Source organism: Astyanax mexicanus, chromosome 1 (genome assembly GCF_023375975.1).
Source record: "Astyanax mexicanus isolate ESR-SI-001 chromosome 1, AstMex3_surface, whole genome shotgun sequence".
NCBI lineage: Eukaryota > Metazoa > Chordata > Actinopteri > Characiformes > Acestrorhamphidae > Astyanax > Astyanax mexicanus.
In genome coordinates, this window is record NC_064408.1 from 50019356 (window position 1) to 50039331 (window position 19976).

General features: G+C 37.5%; 1 protein-coding gene across 1 annotated transcript in view; it reads left to right on the top strand.

Moving 5' to 3' along the window:
- rngtt (RNA guanylyltransferase and 5'-phosphatase) overlaps positions 1-19976 on the top strand; it is a 236531-nt gene that overhangs the window by 193207 nt on the left and 23348 nt on the right. Inside the window, exon 13 of the mRNA XM_022662454.2 lies at positions 2943-3043. Within this exon, the coding sequence (XP_022518175.2) occupies positions 2943-3043 (101 nt within the window). The remainder of the gene's footprint in view (positions 1-2942; positions 3044-19976) is intronic.

The following is a 19976-nucleotide window of genomic DNA, read 5'->3' on the forward strand; positions in this document are numbered from 1 at the left end:
GTTTATAGAATAAAACTGTTCATAGAATAAAAATGTTCATTTTACTCAAACATATACCTATAAATAGCTAATTCAGAGAAACTGATTCAGAAACTGAAGTGGCTTCTTATTTTTTTCGAGAGCTGTATGTGTCCCAGCAATGGGTGCAACTTAAAGTAGCTAGAATGAGTGTTCACAAATATACAAATAAAGGAATCAACCAATTGCATTGCAATATCTAATGATATAGGGCCAGTTTTCTTCTAAAAATAGTTTTGCTCGTACTTTAAGATATCCTACAAACATGACAAGGCTCAGTGTTCAGACTCTCTTCTGAAAGAGTTAATGTTAAACAAAATGCAAGAATTTTTTTGGCCAAGTTTTGAAATTTTCATGGTTCATCACTGTGCAGGAAAGAGTTTGTTGGTCTGGTAAACTTGCGCGCTAGCCAACGCAGGTGGCTGTTAGCTTACATAAGAGAGCTGACTGTTCCCTGCCAAGAGTGGTCATCTGTCCAGTCTTGATGCTGTTGGAGCAATTTGACAGATACTGTGGCTTTTTTTTTTTTTTTTTTTTTTTTGGGTCATTGTCTGCTCCTTTGGTACAAGTGACACATTTGTCTGATGACCTGTTTAATCTTTTGAATTCATCTTACACTAAAACTAGTTATAGCTAGATTTAACAAGTTATGACACCAAGGCACAATTCCACTGGCTCCTTGCCTCTATCATTTAGACTGACCCCTTTGTTTTGGGCGTTATTGCCTAGAGGTAGGGTACCGCTTTTAAACAGGGGCTAGGGGCATACATGAGAAATAGAATTGTGCCTTAGTATCACTAGCAAGTTACTGTAGTATGCAACCAGCACCCAACAAACGTAGCGTTTCTGCTTGATGTAAACTACTTGCACCCTGCAAGTTTGATGTTTATGAGCAAAGGCTAGTCTACCCTTTAAGCACAGTGTTGTTGCCAGTTTCATTTGCATAAAGGTTTTAATCGTAAGACTAAAAACTGTACAGTTTGATTCAGGTTAATGATCACATCCAAGGTTCAGATTGGTTCACTGGCATGTTTTTGGCATTATGCAACAATATTAGCAATTTTATACCTGTTTTTAATATTGTACAGCTCTAATATGAGAAAATCTATGTGTCAGTTTTAGGACCTACACTACTAATCAAACTGTTAGTGGACACCCCTTCTGAAGAATGAGCTGGTATCTAAATCATTGTGTCTGTATAATCTGTTATTCGGTATCCACTATGAATAATTAATTATCCATTATGATTAAGTATCTACAGTAAATGATTCAGTATCCACTAGGAATTATTCAGTATATACTTTAACTCTTTAGTATTGACCATAATAAATTATCCCAGATCCAATATTGTTTCTTGAGAATCCACTATAAATGATTTAAGGTCCATTGTGAATTATTTAGTATCTACTATGAACTATTTAGTATTGACCATGATATATTTTTTTCCAGATCCCCTATTGTTTATTTAAAATCCACTATGAATTATTTAAGGTCTGTAGTGAAATATTCAGTATGTACTCTTAACCATTCAGAATTGACCATGAAATAAAATGTATCCACTATAAATTACTTAGTGTCTGCTCTAAATCACATACTATATACTATAGTTTGTTCTTAGTTTTTCTGCTGTTTTTTTGTCTTATTATTTTGTTTCCTCTGAAAAAAAAAAAACAGTTATGCAGCCTAGACCATAAGTTGTATACAGTAGAGGTGTGTTTTTTTATACCAATCCTGTCATATTTGGCATCAAAATACTCTGAATGTATTTTTTTTTTTTGTAGTCCAAAAGTATAAAATTAAATATTTATCAATATGGCCAGCATATACATAACATAAACTCCTTGCATATGATCCAAATTTAATCTCAAACAGCTAAATATTTTGACTACTTAATATTAATTTCAACAAATTTTAACAGGTGTATTCCACTTTACAATATTCAGTAAAGTGGTCCAGACAAATAATACAAATATTAATTATTCATCAGTGCTAATTGTTATAGCTTAGCTTTTCTCTAACCAGTCTCTGGATTTTTAACTTATCACCTCTAATTTGCTCTTGTTGCACACAGTGACATTTTCACTTCACATGGTGTCCATTAATCAAGCAATCCTTTCATCCTTGTAATTTGTAACATAAATTGCTTTGTCTAATCATCGTACAGCATTAATCAGTGATGTAGAATACCACTCTGATGAAGGTGGCAAATTTTTAAAAATAAAATTGCAATCATATTATGCAGTATACAGATAAACACCATGGTTCCATTGATACTGTTGGATTCAGAAATAGACCTGGAACAACATTGCAATTATGTGTCATGTCAGAGAATGTGTTTTTCTTTTTTACTTTTTTAAAAGGTAAAAAGGGTCAGTCTGAAATTTTGCCTGAAGGCTTCTGATCAAGAACCATAACATATGGTCAGCTAACACCTTCTCATTTTACGAATATTCTATAAACCTCAGTATATTTGTACATATGAAATAAAGCACTGGTCATGTTTAAAGCCCTCAACGAACAAATGAAAGCTGTTTGATAATCTCTAAATTGAATCTCAGATTCATCTAAAATATTATTAGACCTCCTTAAATATCTCCAACTTATGCTGTAGTAGGAATCTTCGATGCAGTTTGGGGTTGAACCTGCAGTTTGCTGCTTGCGGATATATTGTGTCACCTGTGTTTTTGCGCATTTAAAGGCTTGTAAGACCAATAGGGTTTGAGTGTATGAAGCCCTAATTTCTAGTTTTGTTCTGTATGTTAATATCCCTCTCTCTCTCTCTCTCTCTCTCTCTCTCTCTCTCTCTCTCTCTCTCTCTCTCTCTCTCTCTCTCTCTCTCTCTCTCTCTCTCTCTCTCTCTCTCTCTCTCTCTCTCTCTCTCTCTCTCTCTCTCTCTCTCTCTCTCTCTCTCTCTCTGTGAGCAGAAGTACAGACCGGGCCGGTGTGATGATATTCTGAAGTGGAAGCCTCCCAGTCTCAATTCCGTGGATTTCCGACTGAAGATCTCTAAGGTTGGAGGAGAAGGGTGAGTCACCGTCTCCACAGCAACAAGCCCCTTCATAGCCCCTACCGCAAACATCAAAAAAACACGGACACACACACCTTCTCACACCTGCCATCAACTGTATTGTGTCTTGGCTTTGAAGCTGCTCTTTGTAACATTTGTATGGAGGGTGTATTTTTAGATTTGTAGAGCTGTGCTCGGAGATTTATAGTGTTTTGTTTGAGGGTGAACGTGAGAGTGGGTATATTACATAATCCCAGCGCATGTGAGTCATGTGCAGGTAGTAACAGCAAGCTTAATTCAGCTCAACACTTCCTTATCTCTCTGGACACTTGACAATATTGCTGTGGCTGTGGCTCAAATGAAAATCACCACGTCTTTTTGTCTGCCGGCGTTCTTATTGTTATAAGTGTTGTTATTATTTCCCAGAAATTGACCTTATTTTTGCTGTGTCTTTTATTATGTTTTATTTATTCATATATTTATTTTTAACTTTGGTTCGGGAACGGGAAAAAATCTGATCTTCTTCAATACAAAGTGCAGCTAACTTGTCAAGGTCTTTGGCACATTGTGTACTCATGTAATTTATTTTTTTTAGTTTAGTGGTTGTTTTAATCAGATTTTTTTTTTGTGCAGTATTTTTTTTTGTGTGTCATTTGTTTGACATGGTCAATGGCAATCACTGCTCGCAAATGATTTTGGTAACACTTTCTATGAATGTCATCTCTATTAGGGGTGGGCGATATGGCTCTAAAATAATATCACGATATTTCATGGTATTTTCACGATAACGATACTTTTGGCAAAATGGTAAAACACTGAATTAGAAAAATTATTTTGAAATTTATTGTTGCATGCAATATGATATGGCTAAGAAAATATAAAAAAAAACTAAGAAGTATAAAAAAAGGATATTTTTTCAGATTTGTAACAGAAGTCAATGATCCAGAATGTCATGATACTAATAATAATGCACTCCAAATATCTCCATATGTCCAGTATTAAAGTAAAATAAATGATCCTGGACAAATATAATCTGTCTCTAGTAGATATATAATGGGAAATTAAAACAGTGTGAATTTTTCTTTTGCTAAAAATGGCAAAAAAGTAGTACTCTGAGGTGATAATTAGGTAATTAGGGGTGGGTGATATGGCACGATATATCAGGGTATAATATCGTTCGCGATATGAAAGTTTCTTGGCGAGATCACGTGCGATACGATATGGCACACCTCTTATCTCTATAAGACTCTATAAACAAACTCATAACACATTATAATGCATTCATAAGGCATTATAAACATGGCTATACATATTTATATATATATATAATTCATCATAGCCATGTTTATTATGCATCATGAACTGTGATTATAATGCATTAATAGCTGTGTTTATAACATGTTATACATCAATACCAAGAAACTCAGTTCCAGCTTGCAGACTGTATTATGACTAAAAAAACCTTCAAACTTATAAACACAATTATCCTCAATAATCATTTAAATATATATTCAAACACTGATAAATTATTCTTGCCTTGAACATAATATTAATTATAGTCAATTATAGTAATGTATTATAACAGGTCTTTGTGCGCTCTAGGTAAAATGCCAGACTTTCATTGTGGGACTACATTATTAACGATATATATACGCTATTTTAACATATGTATTATAAGCACAGTTTATAATGTATTATGATCACAGGTCATAACGCTTAATAAACATGGCTATAATGGGTTATGCTTTTTTATAAAAATGTATAGCCATGTTTATAACGCCTTATGATTTGTTATAATATGTTATGAATGTGGTTATAGAGTCTAATAGAGATGACATTCACAGAAAGTGTTACCATTATTTTTTGCATCTAGTCTTACAAGTCTTAATTCTTGTAATTGGAATTGTCCCCACTTTTCCGGGATGTTCCGAGATCGTCTGGCAAGCAAAGCTTGTTTAATCTTGTCACAAAATCAAATTATCTGTAATATTTAGGTCAGGGGATTGTGAAGGTTTGCCAGTATTACCAGCATACTCAGAGTTTTTCTTAGAGTTTAGTTAGTCTTCCAGATCTTTTCTTGACCTCCACAGTTCCCCTGATTTGCTAGTTCCTAATAAACTTCTGACCACTACAAAGTGTTGCAGCGTAGTTCACTCACATTACTTCACAGCCCTGATTACTCTGCCAACAGAACATCAGCTATCAATTACACTAAAGGAGCAGCACAACGTGTGCAGTCTGTTTGCCTCTTGTTGTTGGAGTAGTTGCACTTAGGCTGGGTTTATAGTAGATGGCTGTTGCAGCAGTTGTTTAGAGAGTGAAGTGTTTGGTATTTCTGAAATTTTGGCATCAGCTGCTGTGGCGGAATAAAGTGGATTTTAAATTAGTGGGCTCTTAACGCTTCCAGATGTTCGGACGCGTGGATAACTGATTATACCTGAAAAACAAGAGTGTTTTATTCACCCCATTCTTGTTTCTCACAAAGCTTTGTCAGGGACATGAACCAACATATAAACTTATTGTCTTTCTGCCAAATTCGAAATCTGTGTGTATTTATTTCTCATTATTCAGAGGAGCATTTGTGAGGCCAGACAATGATGAAAACTTCATTCCAAAGGTGTACAGTGGGGTTGAGGTTTAGTTTCTTTACTGGAACTAAGGGGTCTTGGGCAACCCCTAAAAAACAGCCCAATAGTAAACTTTACAGCGGGCACACTGAAGTCAAGCAGGAAAAGTTCTCCTAGAATTCGTCAAACATCGGCTCATCTATACTAGTGCTGTCTACAGAACACATTTTCACTGATTAAAAGGCCAGAGGCGGCATGCTTTATACTACTTAACACCACTTGTGGCCACAAAGCAACAAGACGATCTTTAGAAACCAAGTTTCACAAGTTTTAATTTACTTGGTAAAAAAAAAAAAAAAGAGTTTTAATACTGTTAATGGCTTTCTCTATTTCTTTTCTCAACCCCACAACGTGCTCTTTATCATTTAGTATTGCACTATACCGTATATCCAAACTCGTAAATGGTCTTTTTGAGATGGAAGCTTCTATGTATCTCTCTATTGTGCCAATTTGCACAAGTTTTTTTTCTTTTTACAGTTGATATACCTCTAATCTTATTGGGATTAGCCTCATTTTTGCCAATGAACCTAAAACACACTGAGGTTCCTTTGGCTTTCACTAAATGAGTGTATTGTGTATTGGTCTGCAACCCTGACAACATGGGTTCGATCCCGTGTGAGGAGCGGTGCATTTATTTATTTACTTATTTTCCTTTTTTCTTGGGTTTACCTGCTCAGCTGAGATCAACTGTTCTGCAACTGGGTTTATCAACCCTCTGGGCTGGAGAGTTACTACTCTGTAGTACTCCATTCTATTACACTTCATTTTACAAAACTTTTTTTTTTTTTGTGGCCTGCCACGTAATGGCTTGGAAAATATCAGGCCCGCCGCCAAACTTAATTGCAGACCCCTGGCATAGGGGGAGTACATACAGACTAAATCCATACTAACTAAATCCAGGGATTGCGTAATTGGCATTCCAAACTGGGTAGAAAATGGGGCAAAAATTAGATGTTAATTAAAATTGGGAATTGAGCATTTTTACATTGAGCATATAGGTGGTTCTTTTTCATTTTGGTAGACTGGTGTTTGACGGATCTTTTTACAATATTTAAATATTTTTTTTCCCCACCATGTTAATGGAGCTTTGCCGTTCTTCATGGGGCTCATGTTGTATTTCAGGGAGTTGCTCCCTGGAGGGTTAATAATAGTTCAGTTTCACAGTCTATCATACGAGCTAATGATTGCTGAAAATCTCTCTCTCTTTCTCTCTCTCACTGTCGCACTGCGTTCTTCATGACAGTGTCTTGTGGTAGTCTGGAAGGTGTTTGGTGGTTTCAGGGAGCAGGCAGAGATGAGAGAAGAGACTTTGCAGTTCCAGTAAAAACAAATCAATAACTCCCACATTGGAGAACGTGTATCTTCTTAACCTGCAGCTTCTACTGGACCACCCGCGCCTCTACTCCACTGAGCCACGAACATACCCCTGAACACCCATTGAGAAACCTTGATCCTCACCTTTCTGCTACTAGCAGAGACACTCTAGTGCACACAGCAGGGTCCAACATTAAAGACTGCCTGTTTGTACAGGGCAGGTAAAACAGGGTTGGTGTTTTTTATGTTGCTGTCTTGCTGTTTCATAGACAAACAGACTCTTATTTTTCAGATCCAGTTGAATTAAACCCAGCCAATCAAACTGTGCCATTTGTTGGTCATCAGCTGTTGTGCAGTGAATAGTTCAAAATGTCTGTATAGCTGGTGGAGTCAGCAAAGCTAGTGGAAAAAAATATTTTCTTTTATGGAAAAATAGGTCGATTTTTGATCCACCGAAGGCAAATATTTTTAGCTTTTTGTGCACACAGCCTGTGATAACATTGTTTAGCATTGCTTAATCCATATATGATTACATGATATGATATGTTGGTAGGTGTCAAGTCAGGAGAGAAGGGTAGCAAATATGATACCTGGTTTGCTAATAATAATATAAACAGCATTTTAAGAGAGAGGCAATATTCATATATTATTTTCTGCTGACTGCTGGTAAAGCAATATCCTCCAAGTTTTCTTTTTTTTTTTTTAAACACTTAGAGGAGAGAACTTACAGTTTTGTTACATGGATTAACCGTGGCTGTTTCACATATAAAACTGATTTGAGGTATTTGGATAAGATCAATTTGAAATATCAAATCTGCTACACAGTTCCCTTTCTGTGTGCATTTTAAATTCTAAAATAATGTGCTTGGATTGCTTGTGAGGACATAGTTGGGTTTCTGGAGGTATGACCCTCAATGGAGAACAAACTGAGTCTTGTGTACATTATGTCGTAGAAACATCGTAGTTAAAAGAAGCAGATTGTTGACTTTATTTCACCATCTCAAGCAGCATAATACATTGTGGGTTGCTGAGTCAATATAACGCCACCAAGACAGCAGTTGTCTTATCTTTATTTAAAAAAAAAATACTGTGTTTTGGGTGTTACAAATAAATAGATACGATTTCTTTAGACAGCTTTACACCATACAAATCTATGGTTAATTCAACTTTAGAAATTGTATTTGTAACATTGTTGTGACATAAGTGTTCACAGTAACTATATCAAAAAAGCTACAATGATATTGTGAATAACAGCGAACTCAAACTGCAAAACCAGTGTGCAACAACAGAGTGACAGGAGACGTGATAATATAACTAGGCTGGAGGCAGAGCGAAAATAAGGTAGAGGTCCACACTAAACACACACATTTCAAACTACTTCTCAGCCTGGGAAAAAGGAGTGCAGTTAAGCCAAGTGCCAAAAACATAATAAACTCATTTTATTTTAATATTGATATCGGGGTATCACTAGTTATGCCCCCACTAAGAGAGGGTGAAGACTAGCACATGCCTCCTCAGACACGTGTCGTTAGCTTCTGCTACTAATGTATCACTGCGTAGCCTGTGCACTCGGAGGAAAGCGCTGCGACCCAGCTCTCATACATCAACTAACAGATGCCTGTGCTGACCAGCATCACCCACCTACTTACCCAGAAGAAGCAAGCCAATTGTGCTCTCTCTCAGACTCTGGCTGCTGATGGCAAGCTGCATGCTATGGTGAACCTCAGATCATTTTGTTGACTACTGGACCATTCAGAGCCCTACAACCATAGACTTAACCATTTAATTATGCACATATTTAGTATTTAGAACATTTGTTAAAGCATTGATTGGAATTCTCCCTGAAAATGTGATTTTTTTTTTTTTTTTTAGGTGATACTGAAATAAGTCTCTTCAATCAGAAATGACTTTTGCCAATGTTCTGCTCAACGTCTGCAGATGATCCTAGTAGGTGTTATATAGCAGAGAACAGACGTGTGAGCATAGCTAGTGGGCGGGTTCTCTGTCTCTCTCTTCCTCACTCTCTTAAAGCTCTTGTGATGAAGAGGCCTGTTAGGTACTGAGGTTACGACTGTGTCTCTGCCCCTGCTAAGAAACTGGAAAATGTGACAAGCGCTCGTCTCTTCCTCCCACGCCATCCCTCTCTTTCTCTCCTTCCATCTCGGCCCCTCATATGCACTTGTTTCCTTTCTCTCATTATTTTCAAAGGGTTCGGAGAAGAGAGCAGCGACAAAGGCAAAGGGGCTGAGAGCTAAAGAAAGGGACTACAAAAAGCTCTGCTCTTTCGGGCTGGATTCTACAGAGCGCATCCAGGAGGAGCAGCTGAGGGAGAAGTGAAGATCTTGTTTGTAGATTTAACCCTCTGGCCTTGAGTTAGTAGTATGGATTTGGAGACCTGGAGACCCCTCACACCAATTTATTTCCCTCTCTGTTCATTTTTAAGCCAGTGAATCAGATAGTAAATGTTTAAAGTGTTGATGCAGTCTATGCTGTCCATTTATAGAAGCATCTTGCTGTTTTTTTCTTCTGTAAAGCCTCTAGGTTTTTGCATTGCAGCAGTGATATACAGTATATCCATCTTCTAAGCCTAGAGCAGGTTTGCGACACCCATTATTGCTCTAGTTATTAAGAGTGTTTCTCCCTGGACTGCTTTAAACAATGAATATGCAAATAATCAGGTTTTGTTTGCTCAAATCTGGCGTTATTTGTCTACTATGTAGACAAACATATATCGCATTTATCACTGACATCCAATGAAATCACGCAGCTTGTTACTATTTTTCTTGTAGTTCCATGTAAAATACAGCTCTGGGGAAATAATGAGATCACTTCAGTTTCTGAATCAGTTTCTCTGATTTTGCTATTTATAGGTATATATTTGAGTAAAATGAACATTGTTGTTTTTCTCTATAAACTATGAACAACATTTCTCCCAAAATTCAAGTAAAAATATTGCCTTTTAGAGCATTTATTTGCAGAAAATAAGAAATGGCTGAAATAACAAAAAAGATGCAGATCTTTCAGACCTCAAATAAAACAAGAGTTCAGAAATCAGTATTTGGTGGAATAACCCTGGTTTTTAATCACAGTTTTCATGCATCTTGGCATGTTCTCCTCCACCAGTCTTCCAGTCTTTTTTATTTCACCAAACCAGTTCAGCTTGGTTTGATGGCTTGTGATAATCCATCTTCCTCTTGATTATATATATAATTATAAGTGAAATTATAAGTGAGATTTGGTGAGATTATAAGGCGCATTATTTTTACAACCAAACGAGCGCTGGATGTTAATCTACACAGATTTCTCTCCTGAAATCTGTTCATTTGTGTAAGTAAAGCACTTCTGTTTATCTACAGTAAGCTTAGATTTTCAAGGTTAGCAAGACAGAGCTACACTGAGGAACCCTAAGTGTTCCGGTAAGCAGGGCGATATTAGGTAGCGGTTTGTCCCACACAACTTGTTTTACCATGGAAAATAGGAAGGCTACAGTCTGATGTACTTGCCTCTGAATGGCAAAAGAGCTAGCTAGCACCTAGCGTGGTTAGTGGGTAATGCTATTGCTGCTCCGGAAGTGGTAATCAGAGTCAGCAGCAAGCTACAGTCCCATATACTCACCTCTGAATGGCAAAATAGCTAACTAGCACTTTGCGCAGTTAACAGCTAATGCTAATACTTCTCCAGTCTTGAGTCTTGGTGCTGGAGAACTAAACTGAAACTCCTGTGTAACTCTGCACTTTAGCAAAGTGTCTTTACTGCTCCTTAATACCTGACTGGTAAAATTCATACACAAGATGCACTGGATTATAAGGTGCACTGACGTTTTTTGGGAAAATTAAAGGATTTTATGTGTGTTATATAGTGTGAAAAATACGATTTATTGTTTTTTCAGTAGGCATAAGATTATTCAGTTAACTTCCTGTTATAGCCTATTGATTTTTGAACCTCAAAAACTTGACGTTCAATTCCCCCTGCTCTGCTGCGGTTATGCTGACCTGATGCCACTCAACTCAAATCCCAATTAAACTATCAGACTGACAGTTCTGACTGTCCAGTTGTTTCACCTTTATCAGTGGTTTTGCAGGCCTGGGCTGAGAATAGCCTCAGGTCCTACTGCTGCATGGCTTTGAATACCTAAAGCCTGGCTCATGGCATCACTCTGCTCCCCTGCTGCTCACACCCACCCTAGAACTCTTTGACCTTACAGATCTAGTTCATTTAAAGACAGAGGGCCAACAACTGAGCAAACTCTAAAATGTTTTACAGAATTGTTCTCCTTTTCTTTTTTGTCATTTTTTTGGCCATGTTTTGTCATAAGCTCCTATGTGCATTGGACTTGTGCCTTACTGTTGTAGGTACAGCACACTGTTGTGCCCCCAGCACAGCAGGGGGCACTCTCAGATCAAGGTGTATAGGGGGAGCCATACAAGGAGCTAAAGAATAGAGAGAATGTCCCTGGTGATTCACAGGTTCAAGAGAATAAATTTTGTTCAATTTCATGAGCAGAACAGATTCAACATGACTTTGTGCTTCATATTTACTGTATCTCCATCAGTCTGGCTTAACTAATGTTATAGTAGCACTTGATTTTCATAGTCCAGCGTACACTATCAATAAAAGGTTTCAGTAATACTAAAATATATTAAATGATTATCAGATGATCGCCGGTTCGAATCCTGTTCATGTATCTTGCCATCGATTACCAGAGCCCTGAGAAAGCACAATTGGTCTTGCTCTTTCCAGGAGGGTAGATGGCGCTCTCTCCCCACATCACTCCAAAGGGTGAGGTCAATAACACAAGGCATCTGTGAGCTGATGTATCAAAACAGAGTCGCTGCGCTTTCCCCCCGAGTGCGCTGTGATGCTGCCTCAGCAGCAGTTGGAAAAGAATCGATGACTGACTTTACATGTATCAGAGGAGGCATGTGCTAGTCTTCACCCTCCTGGTGATAGGGCATCACTAGTGATGGGGGAGTCCTAATAAGTGGGTTGGGTAATTGGCTGTGTAAGTTGGGAAGAAAAAAAAAATTAGAAATAATATAATTTAAACAAAAAAATTTGTTAAATGTGATAAAAGCGTATGAAATGATTTCATTCCATTGCAGCTAATCTACACAACTGATTGAAGAAAGCTGCATGATGTTGTGAGTGCCATACATAGCTGTACATGTTTGTAAGGTTTCTGAGAAAGTTATATAGTTTTAACTTTTCTAAAGTTTAGAAAGTTAACGTCCGAAGGCTTGGCATTTTTCCAAACGTGATCAATATGATTTTGCTATAAATAGATAAGTACAGTATAATATTGACACTCAGTAGTTTCTTTCTGTTCAAATATTAAACATTACCCTTTCTTGTCTAGATGTTATAATTTTGATCAAATTACTATGTAATTTATCAAGTAACAGATCATCGTCATGGCACAGTAAATTCTCTAAATTCTTAGGTGTAATCCCAACCCTAATCCTAACATCACTCTAACTTCCACTCTAAAATCCAAATCGTGGTACTTCACCCAGAGAGAAATTATACCTAGGCATGGGCTAAATTATTTTCTTTTTTTTTTTTCAGTGAAATATTTTGATTTAAATGCTATGTAGTCATAGACATAAAATATGTGCAATGTCCAGGAATCAGTCCTGAAATTAAAATCACTCTAATGTTAACCTCAAACCAAAATCTAAGGCTATTACTGGTCCTGATTTTAGTCATGTCACTATAATTATAATTTATTTTTAATCTAACCCAAGTTAATCACTAAATTCAACCCAAAACATAATTGTAACGGTATGTGTCCGTGTCCACTGGCAACTAAGCCCCGCCACATCCTATTCATTTATTCAGTAGAGAGAGCTGCTGCATGCTGCAGTGCATGCTGGGTTGCATTGCGTTGAACGCAGCCCGCCCTGCAGCGAAAAAGTTCAGCAGAGCTCAACTTTATTCAAATAAATCCAGCAGCCGCGCTGCATGAAGCCAATCAGAGAAGAGCTTCATGTCAGACGAGCCTCACACACTAGATTTATAGAACTACAGATTACAGTGAGGTTTACTAAAAATATAAAATATTAAACTTATGACGTCACAGACACGCCCAGATGCGGTGAGCCGAGGGATCCAGCACGGTAACATGTGTTGCAGAAAAGTGCCAGTGGACATGTACCGCAACACTTTACCTTTTTAAATCTTAATCCCAGTTCAATCCTGCTAATAATCCAATGATTTTCAGCAAAGAGTTTAACAGTTAATCTAATGCATTACAGAGAATAAGATTTAGAGAGCCATTTTCTGAAAGCAGACCTGACGTCACGTTTGCGGCATGTTGTGCAGCTCTTCCTCAGTCCTGATTTTCAGTAAAACATCACTAACTCTGTGATTGGTTCCACTGGGCCGTGGCTTCATTAGTATTCTGTGGAAAAAGGAGAAGATGACTAAATCTGACTGATTTAATAACAGTGTTAAATGAATGCACCCCAGACTAGAGGCTCCTGGAAGAAGCAGAGATGAGAGAGAACTCCAGTCAGTCAGGCTTTCTGCTGCTGTTTCCTGCTGCATGCACCAGTTAGCTGTGAATGTAATTTGTGTTTACGTCTTATGGCTGAGAATTGGTCAGCACTCGAGGTCCAGATGGCCTGGTTTGCAGCTGGAATTCCTGGGGAGAAGAGACTTGCCCAGGACAGTGTTACACAAATCAGCTTTAGCTCTGCCATCGTCCAAAACCAAGGCAGAGAGTGATTGAGAGAGAGAGAGAGACAGGAGGCAAGAGGAAGAGTGTGTGTTGAGTGTTAAAATGTCAGTGGAATGCTAATGAGTTTTGCCTTCAGCAGTTTCTGTCTTGTTTCCTAAGGCATATCTAAAAACAATATATTCCCGTTCTTCTGAAACAGCAAGCGGAAGAAGAGGCAAGACTGGCCTGTTTTTGCAGTCTATCAAACCAAGTGCACTGCTCCTGGTCTGGCTACTTGAAGAACCGCAGTTCGGAGAGGTTATTTGACTGGTATGGTAATCGGTAAGAGCCGATCGAATTGAACCTTGGCGTGTGCCCGCACACCCTCAAACAGACAGGATTAATGGTGCTCTGATGTGCAGGAGGTCAGGCCAGGACATGACTGCCCTCACTCACTGCTCTGACTTCCAATTAACAGCCTTTTTTTACCCTCATGCCAGATGTACCCGACTCTCTGGGTAGCATAGCTGTTATAATAAAAGCTAGAAATGCTAACACACACCGTCAGAGCTAGCTTACATTTTGTGTTTGCTGAGAACCCCAGGGTTTTTCTAAAGAGACAGGCTTTGATCATTCTGCGAGCAAACTGACATAAATAACAGCAGCAACAGCAGCACCCTGGGCTTAAAGACCATCATGTTGAAAGACCATTAGAGACTACTCAGACCGGCCATGGTTATCCTAGATCTGACGTCCTGCTATTGACGGGCCTGCGTAAAGTGATCCATATTAGATGAGCGTAGTAGCCCTATGGCGTCATTAGTCCAGCTTCATTTTTCTCAAAGGCAGAAGATGAGCAGTAGAGCAGTGCTGGGGCTTCATGCAGGCGTAATGCAGGCAGACAGATTAGAACTCAAATCTCTTGCAAGTCTTAACTCAGAAATGAAGGTCAATCCGGAATATTTGATGTTCTTTTGAAGTAATTTTTTTTCTCAATTTTTGTTGTTCTTCACACTATTATGGCACAAATTCGTAAAAAAATGTCATAACTTGGTGGTGTTAATAGTGCTGTTAAAGCAGCAGCATCTTGTGAGAATTGGTACTCCTATGGTGCTCCTGGACTCACCCTACAGTCAGAAATCATAGTTCGTGCTTTGTGTCACTGCAAAAGGAGATGCGTTACACATGTTTTTCTGGACAAGCTGAGAGATACGTTACGAAAATCTCAGAAAGGGTAGGGAATTAATCATGCAGACTGAGGCTAAAGATTCATATTACTGGATTTCATGCAAATAAGACACAGGTTATGCTGTATTATGTTATTCTCTCAAAAACATTGTCCTGCCTGCTTCACCAGAGTTACATAGTGCAGTATAATACATGACAAGTCAGTGGTAACAATGATTGAGATACTTTCTTAGTATAAGTTGGTAAAGCCTTAATAATCTTTTAAAGACTTTAAAATGTACATAATGTTTCATTAAAGGAGAACTCCGGTCTAAAAATGGACTTTGGGTGTATTTAAACGTGATAAAAGTACTTACCTTTGTTAAATAGCACACCGGTGCTCTTCCACAGCTTTCCGAGATCCAGTATTTTGTGCAATTTTTGGCCCAAACAGGCTTTTACAATTAATGATATGGGGCGTGTCTTGTGTCTGCAGATAAATCGCTTTTTTACACCATTATCCAGGATCAAAGGAGCTCCACGCTTCATTGGTAGAATTTGGAGAGCCCTGATATTTAAAGCGAGGCATTAAGAACTTAAAAACTGCACAGTAAGTTTATTAAAAGCCACTGTTTACATCCCATAGCGTAGGTAAATCTCTGGGTGCTGCCATTTTAAATTTAAGTCACAATACGTCAACCGTCGAGCAGGAATAGTAAAACATTTTGAGCAATGTTTATTTAATTTGTTGTTGGTTCTTTGCATTCTGATATCGACAGTATCCAGATATTTTCAGCAACAGCTGGAGTTCATGCATTTCCAAGGAATTAATTTTACAGTCTGCTTAACTATCCCACCTTCTACTTCTAAAAGCCTGTTTGGGCAAAGTGCACAGAATACTGGATCTGTTCTAAAAAGGTTATTACTTTTTATCACGTTTTAATACACCCAAACCGTTTTCTTTTTCTTCTTCTTCTTCTTCAAATGGTGGCAATTTATTTTTATTTTTATTATTTTTTTTTTTTACTTTGCATGAACATCAATGGCTCATCAATGGCTAACAGATTAACTGCTTCAAACACCTTCAGAACATGTTTCATTGCTGTCACTCCAAGCCCAGTCACTCAGAATTGTTTAATGCAGCAGGCAGAACGAGTTGATTTTACCACCACACCTGCTTCCATAACAAATCACTATACATCTGTAATGCACATGAGACTGTGGAACGTCATCAGAACATCTCAACATCTATTTAGAGACGCAGTCCCAGTGGCAACACCATGGACAGTTCTCATTCTGCTGGGAAAAAATGGCTTCACCTTCCCGGCTGCCTTAATGTCCTGATGGGTTATATTTGGAACAGCATGTCAATACCGACTCGCCACTGTCTGTTGACATGGTCTGGAGAAGAGGGCTGCAGCAGAAGGTCACACACTCAGGGAGAGGCATGCTTTCATGAGGAGTCACCTGTAAAGACAATACTGGAAATCAAACATCTTCTGAAACACGTTTCATGTGTCTAATACTTTTTCCTTCAACATTAAATCAAACAAGAGGGGAGCAAGTCTTTCCATTTTATGTGAGGCTAAATTTAGATGTTTATATGTTCTTACTCTGGAATATTATTAAACTTGAATAGTTAATTGTATTTCTAAAAGAAAATAATCAATCAATATTCTTAAAAAAATAAATAAATTCACTTTCCCTGCCATGCTGCTGAAATCCTTAGTTTAAACTACTTGTATAAATAGAAAAACATGGTTATATATCTATTAAAACAACAATAATAAATATAAATACATAGATTTTTCAGTTAACCTCCATTCTGAAGAATGTGTTGACAATTAGAAAAAAAGTGAGGCCTAAGAAACAGACAACAAATTATACATCAGTAAATGTGTTTGAAATGGATTCTAATAAAATGTATAAGCAGGACTAATTACTTTGTTGTATTAACTGTATATAAAACCACATGGATTTGTGTATTTGTAAGCATCTGACAACTCTTTTGCATCATGTATACAAAAGGTAGTAAGCAGAAAATATCCTTTTAATGCTGGATTTATACAATTTTGCCCAGATTTTGCAGTTGGAAATTACAGCCAAAAAACTTGAGGTTGAATTTGCTCTGCGCTTGTCCGCTCTGCATTTGTTCACTTGGTCACTGTGAATGTAAGGCTAAAAGAAGCAATCTAAGAGCCTACAAGATGATGCTTCGGAATTCCTTAATTACTGTGTAGCAGGTTTGATATCTGGACGTGTCAGTGACTTTAAATCTGGTAGTGTAAAGGGTGTTTGGGAGGTATTGCAGAGACTGGCTATACGGCCAATAAGAGTGCAAGAGTACATGGGTTGAGGAGAAAGCCGAGGGTGGAGTAATACATTTGTCTTAATGGAGGATGTCATCTATATTCTTTTCTTTTTCTTCTGTGTTTGCACTGCGAATTAGCAGGCATACAACTGGTATAGCTCATGTCTTATGGACATTCATTTTAAAAGACAAGAAAACAAGTCTTGTGCATGGTTTTGTCAGTTCTCATGTGTTTTTGTTACAAAATGTGCCGTGTAGAAAAAAAGACTACCAATTACAAGAGAGCAAATTTTATAGAGTGAAATGTAAAAGTGTAAATGAAAGTATCTGCTTTAGGGTGGTAAGGAGGGTTCTTTCTCTCCGACATCACTTGATGCTTGATGCTTAAGCTAGAGAGGTTACGTCAACATTCTCCTCCAATCGTGTTGAGCTCCAGTGAAGTCACATTAGACACAGTTGGCTTGCTTCATGTGTCTTGGAGAAAGTATGTCCTTCCACTTTTAACTGAGAAACACTTCTTCCACACTTATTTCCTTCAGTCCTGGTTCTTTTTTCATGCCTGGGCCACGTTTGTATGCACTTGTAGTCGTGTCTGCAAAGGAACACATCAATAATGCGCCTAAATCCGGGGAGATAAGGAACAAATCAAATTGGATTTACGCATTAGGTCTTGTCATTGTCTTTTTATAGCGGCTGAGTTGGGCTGAGCTTAAACCTCTGTGGAGCATTCCTCTTGTGGCTGATCTAGCATTAGCATCAGTCTCCCCGGTTAAAATCCTAACAATATCCGATACAGGCAAAACTGTTCTCAGTTCAGCACTAATTCTACCAATGCCAGTTTGTTAGAGCTGCCTCCATCTGTGTTTTCCTCTGTACTTAGACTGTCAGATGATCTGAAGCCTCTCATTGCCTCTGCTGGGTCTTGGTGGGATTAAACAAACCTCCAGACTCGTTCCGGAAGCATGTCCGCACGCTTTCAGTGTAATGGGCTGGAAGTGGTTGAGTGTGTGTCTCTGTGGTTGTGATGGTGGGTTTTGTGTTTCGTTTTGTTGTTTTTTTTTTTTTTGTGTTGTTTTTTTTTTCAGCGTATTTTTAGATTAGAACGCTGTTTTTGCTCCTCTCTCTCTCTCTCTAATAGGGTTGGGGGTGATTGGTCTGACTAGAAGAGGCGTTCTCTCACCGGATGCTGAGGTTGTAGACGTGCTTGTTTGGTTCCTCACACTTCCCCTGTGATTTCACACCGCTTTAGACCGAGTATATGAACAGCTGTGGCCTGCAGGCTCCATCTCTAGGTCTGGTGTAATAGGGATGGTTTTACAGCAGAATTTAAAACCCTGTCACCGCTGAGGAATCCCGATCCTTTGTTGTGCTACTTCTTAGATTCAGGGTTTATTCTAATTCTTATTCAGTGATTCAGCTGTGGATTTTTGAGCATTATCACCCTGGAGTCCTGATTAGTAGCAGTGTGACATTCTGTCACCCGGGGTACGTTCACATGAGATGTTATGTGTTGATAGGTGTGAATTTGTATCTTGATTGTAGTAGTTTTTTCCCTTTTCTTTTCTATAACACTATGCATTAGAGGCTAGACATAAAAGGTGATTATTAATCCCATGAGTGCACCAATATGGAATTTCTGCGGTGCCAACAATGGCTGATAAATATCACTTGGGGCATTTACACTGCATCCAAAATTGCTTAGAATAAAATATTTTGTAGAATTAGAATTTTTTTTGTAGAAAAGCAGCTGTGATGTGATAAGACATTTACAACATTTGTGTTATAAGACATTTTGTCACAGTACCTTATTCAATGTGTTTTCTATCTTTTTCTATATATTTTTGCAATGTAAAATGTAATATTTAGGCTGTAAATAAACCTATGTACTTTATTTTTAATTCTTCTAAGTAGCACCTTTATCTTTGAGGACAGATCTGCTCACTCTTGATATTTTATTCTCAGTGTCTTCATGAGGGAGAGTCACCTGGAATAGTTTTCTCAGCATCTTAAAGGAGTTTCTGGAGGTGCTGAACAGTAGTTACTGATTTTCCTTCACACTGTGAAGCTCCAGCTCCTCCTAAATCACCTCAAATCACCATCTCAGTTCATCAGGTTTAGCCCGCATGAATAGGAAGTATACTTAAGAGTATTAAAAGTATATTCAAATTAGGGAAAGAATGCTAAATGTGCTTTTTTTAATTTACCATACTTTATGAAATAACACATTAAATATATTTTGTATATATACATTTCCATAAAATGTATTTTAAGCAATATGCTTTACATTATACGTTGTGTTGATAGAAATACATGTAGTGGCATAATTTTTTTTTTTTTTTTTAAATGATGTTTAAAAAAAATGACTTAAATCTGCTTAAGTTGCATGAAAAAAAGCACTCAAAAGCACAATTTAATGATTTTATGTTGTGTTTAAAAAGAGCCTAATTACAATTACAACATACTTAAGTTGCCATTAGTTGCTCCAAAATAGTACATTTAGTTTGTATTTAAATAAATATTTTAATTTTAACAAGTATGTTCTTTTTCATGTTAAAAATATATATAAAAATATATATACTTAATACACTTCACTTTTATTTTACAAGGGCGTTCAGGGGACTTTTTCTTTAGTTAATGCCATAAGTCCCTCTTATTTGTTTTTATGTCTTTAATAAAAAATACAATGTAGAACATAAATTAAACAAAGAGAAGGTGTGTCCAAACTTTTACTGGTACTGTATGTGAATGACAAATGACGTTCTGATTTACTGCCCTGTATTATATCTCATTTCAAAGCAGTCTAAATATATACTCTCTAAACTAAAACACTGTGGTATAGCTTTAGCACGATTGAGTAGAGCTATATGTAAAAAT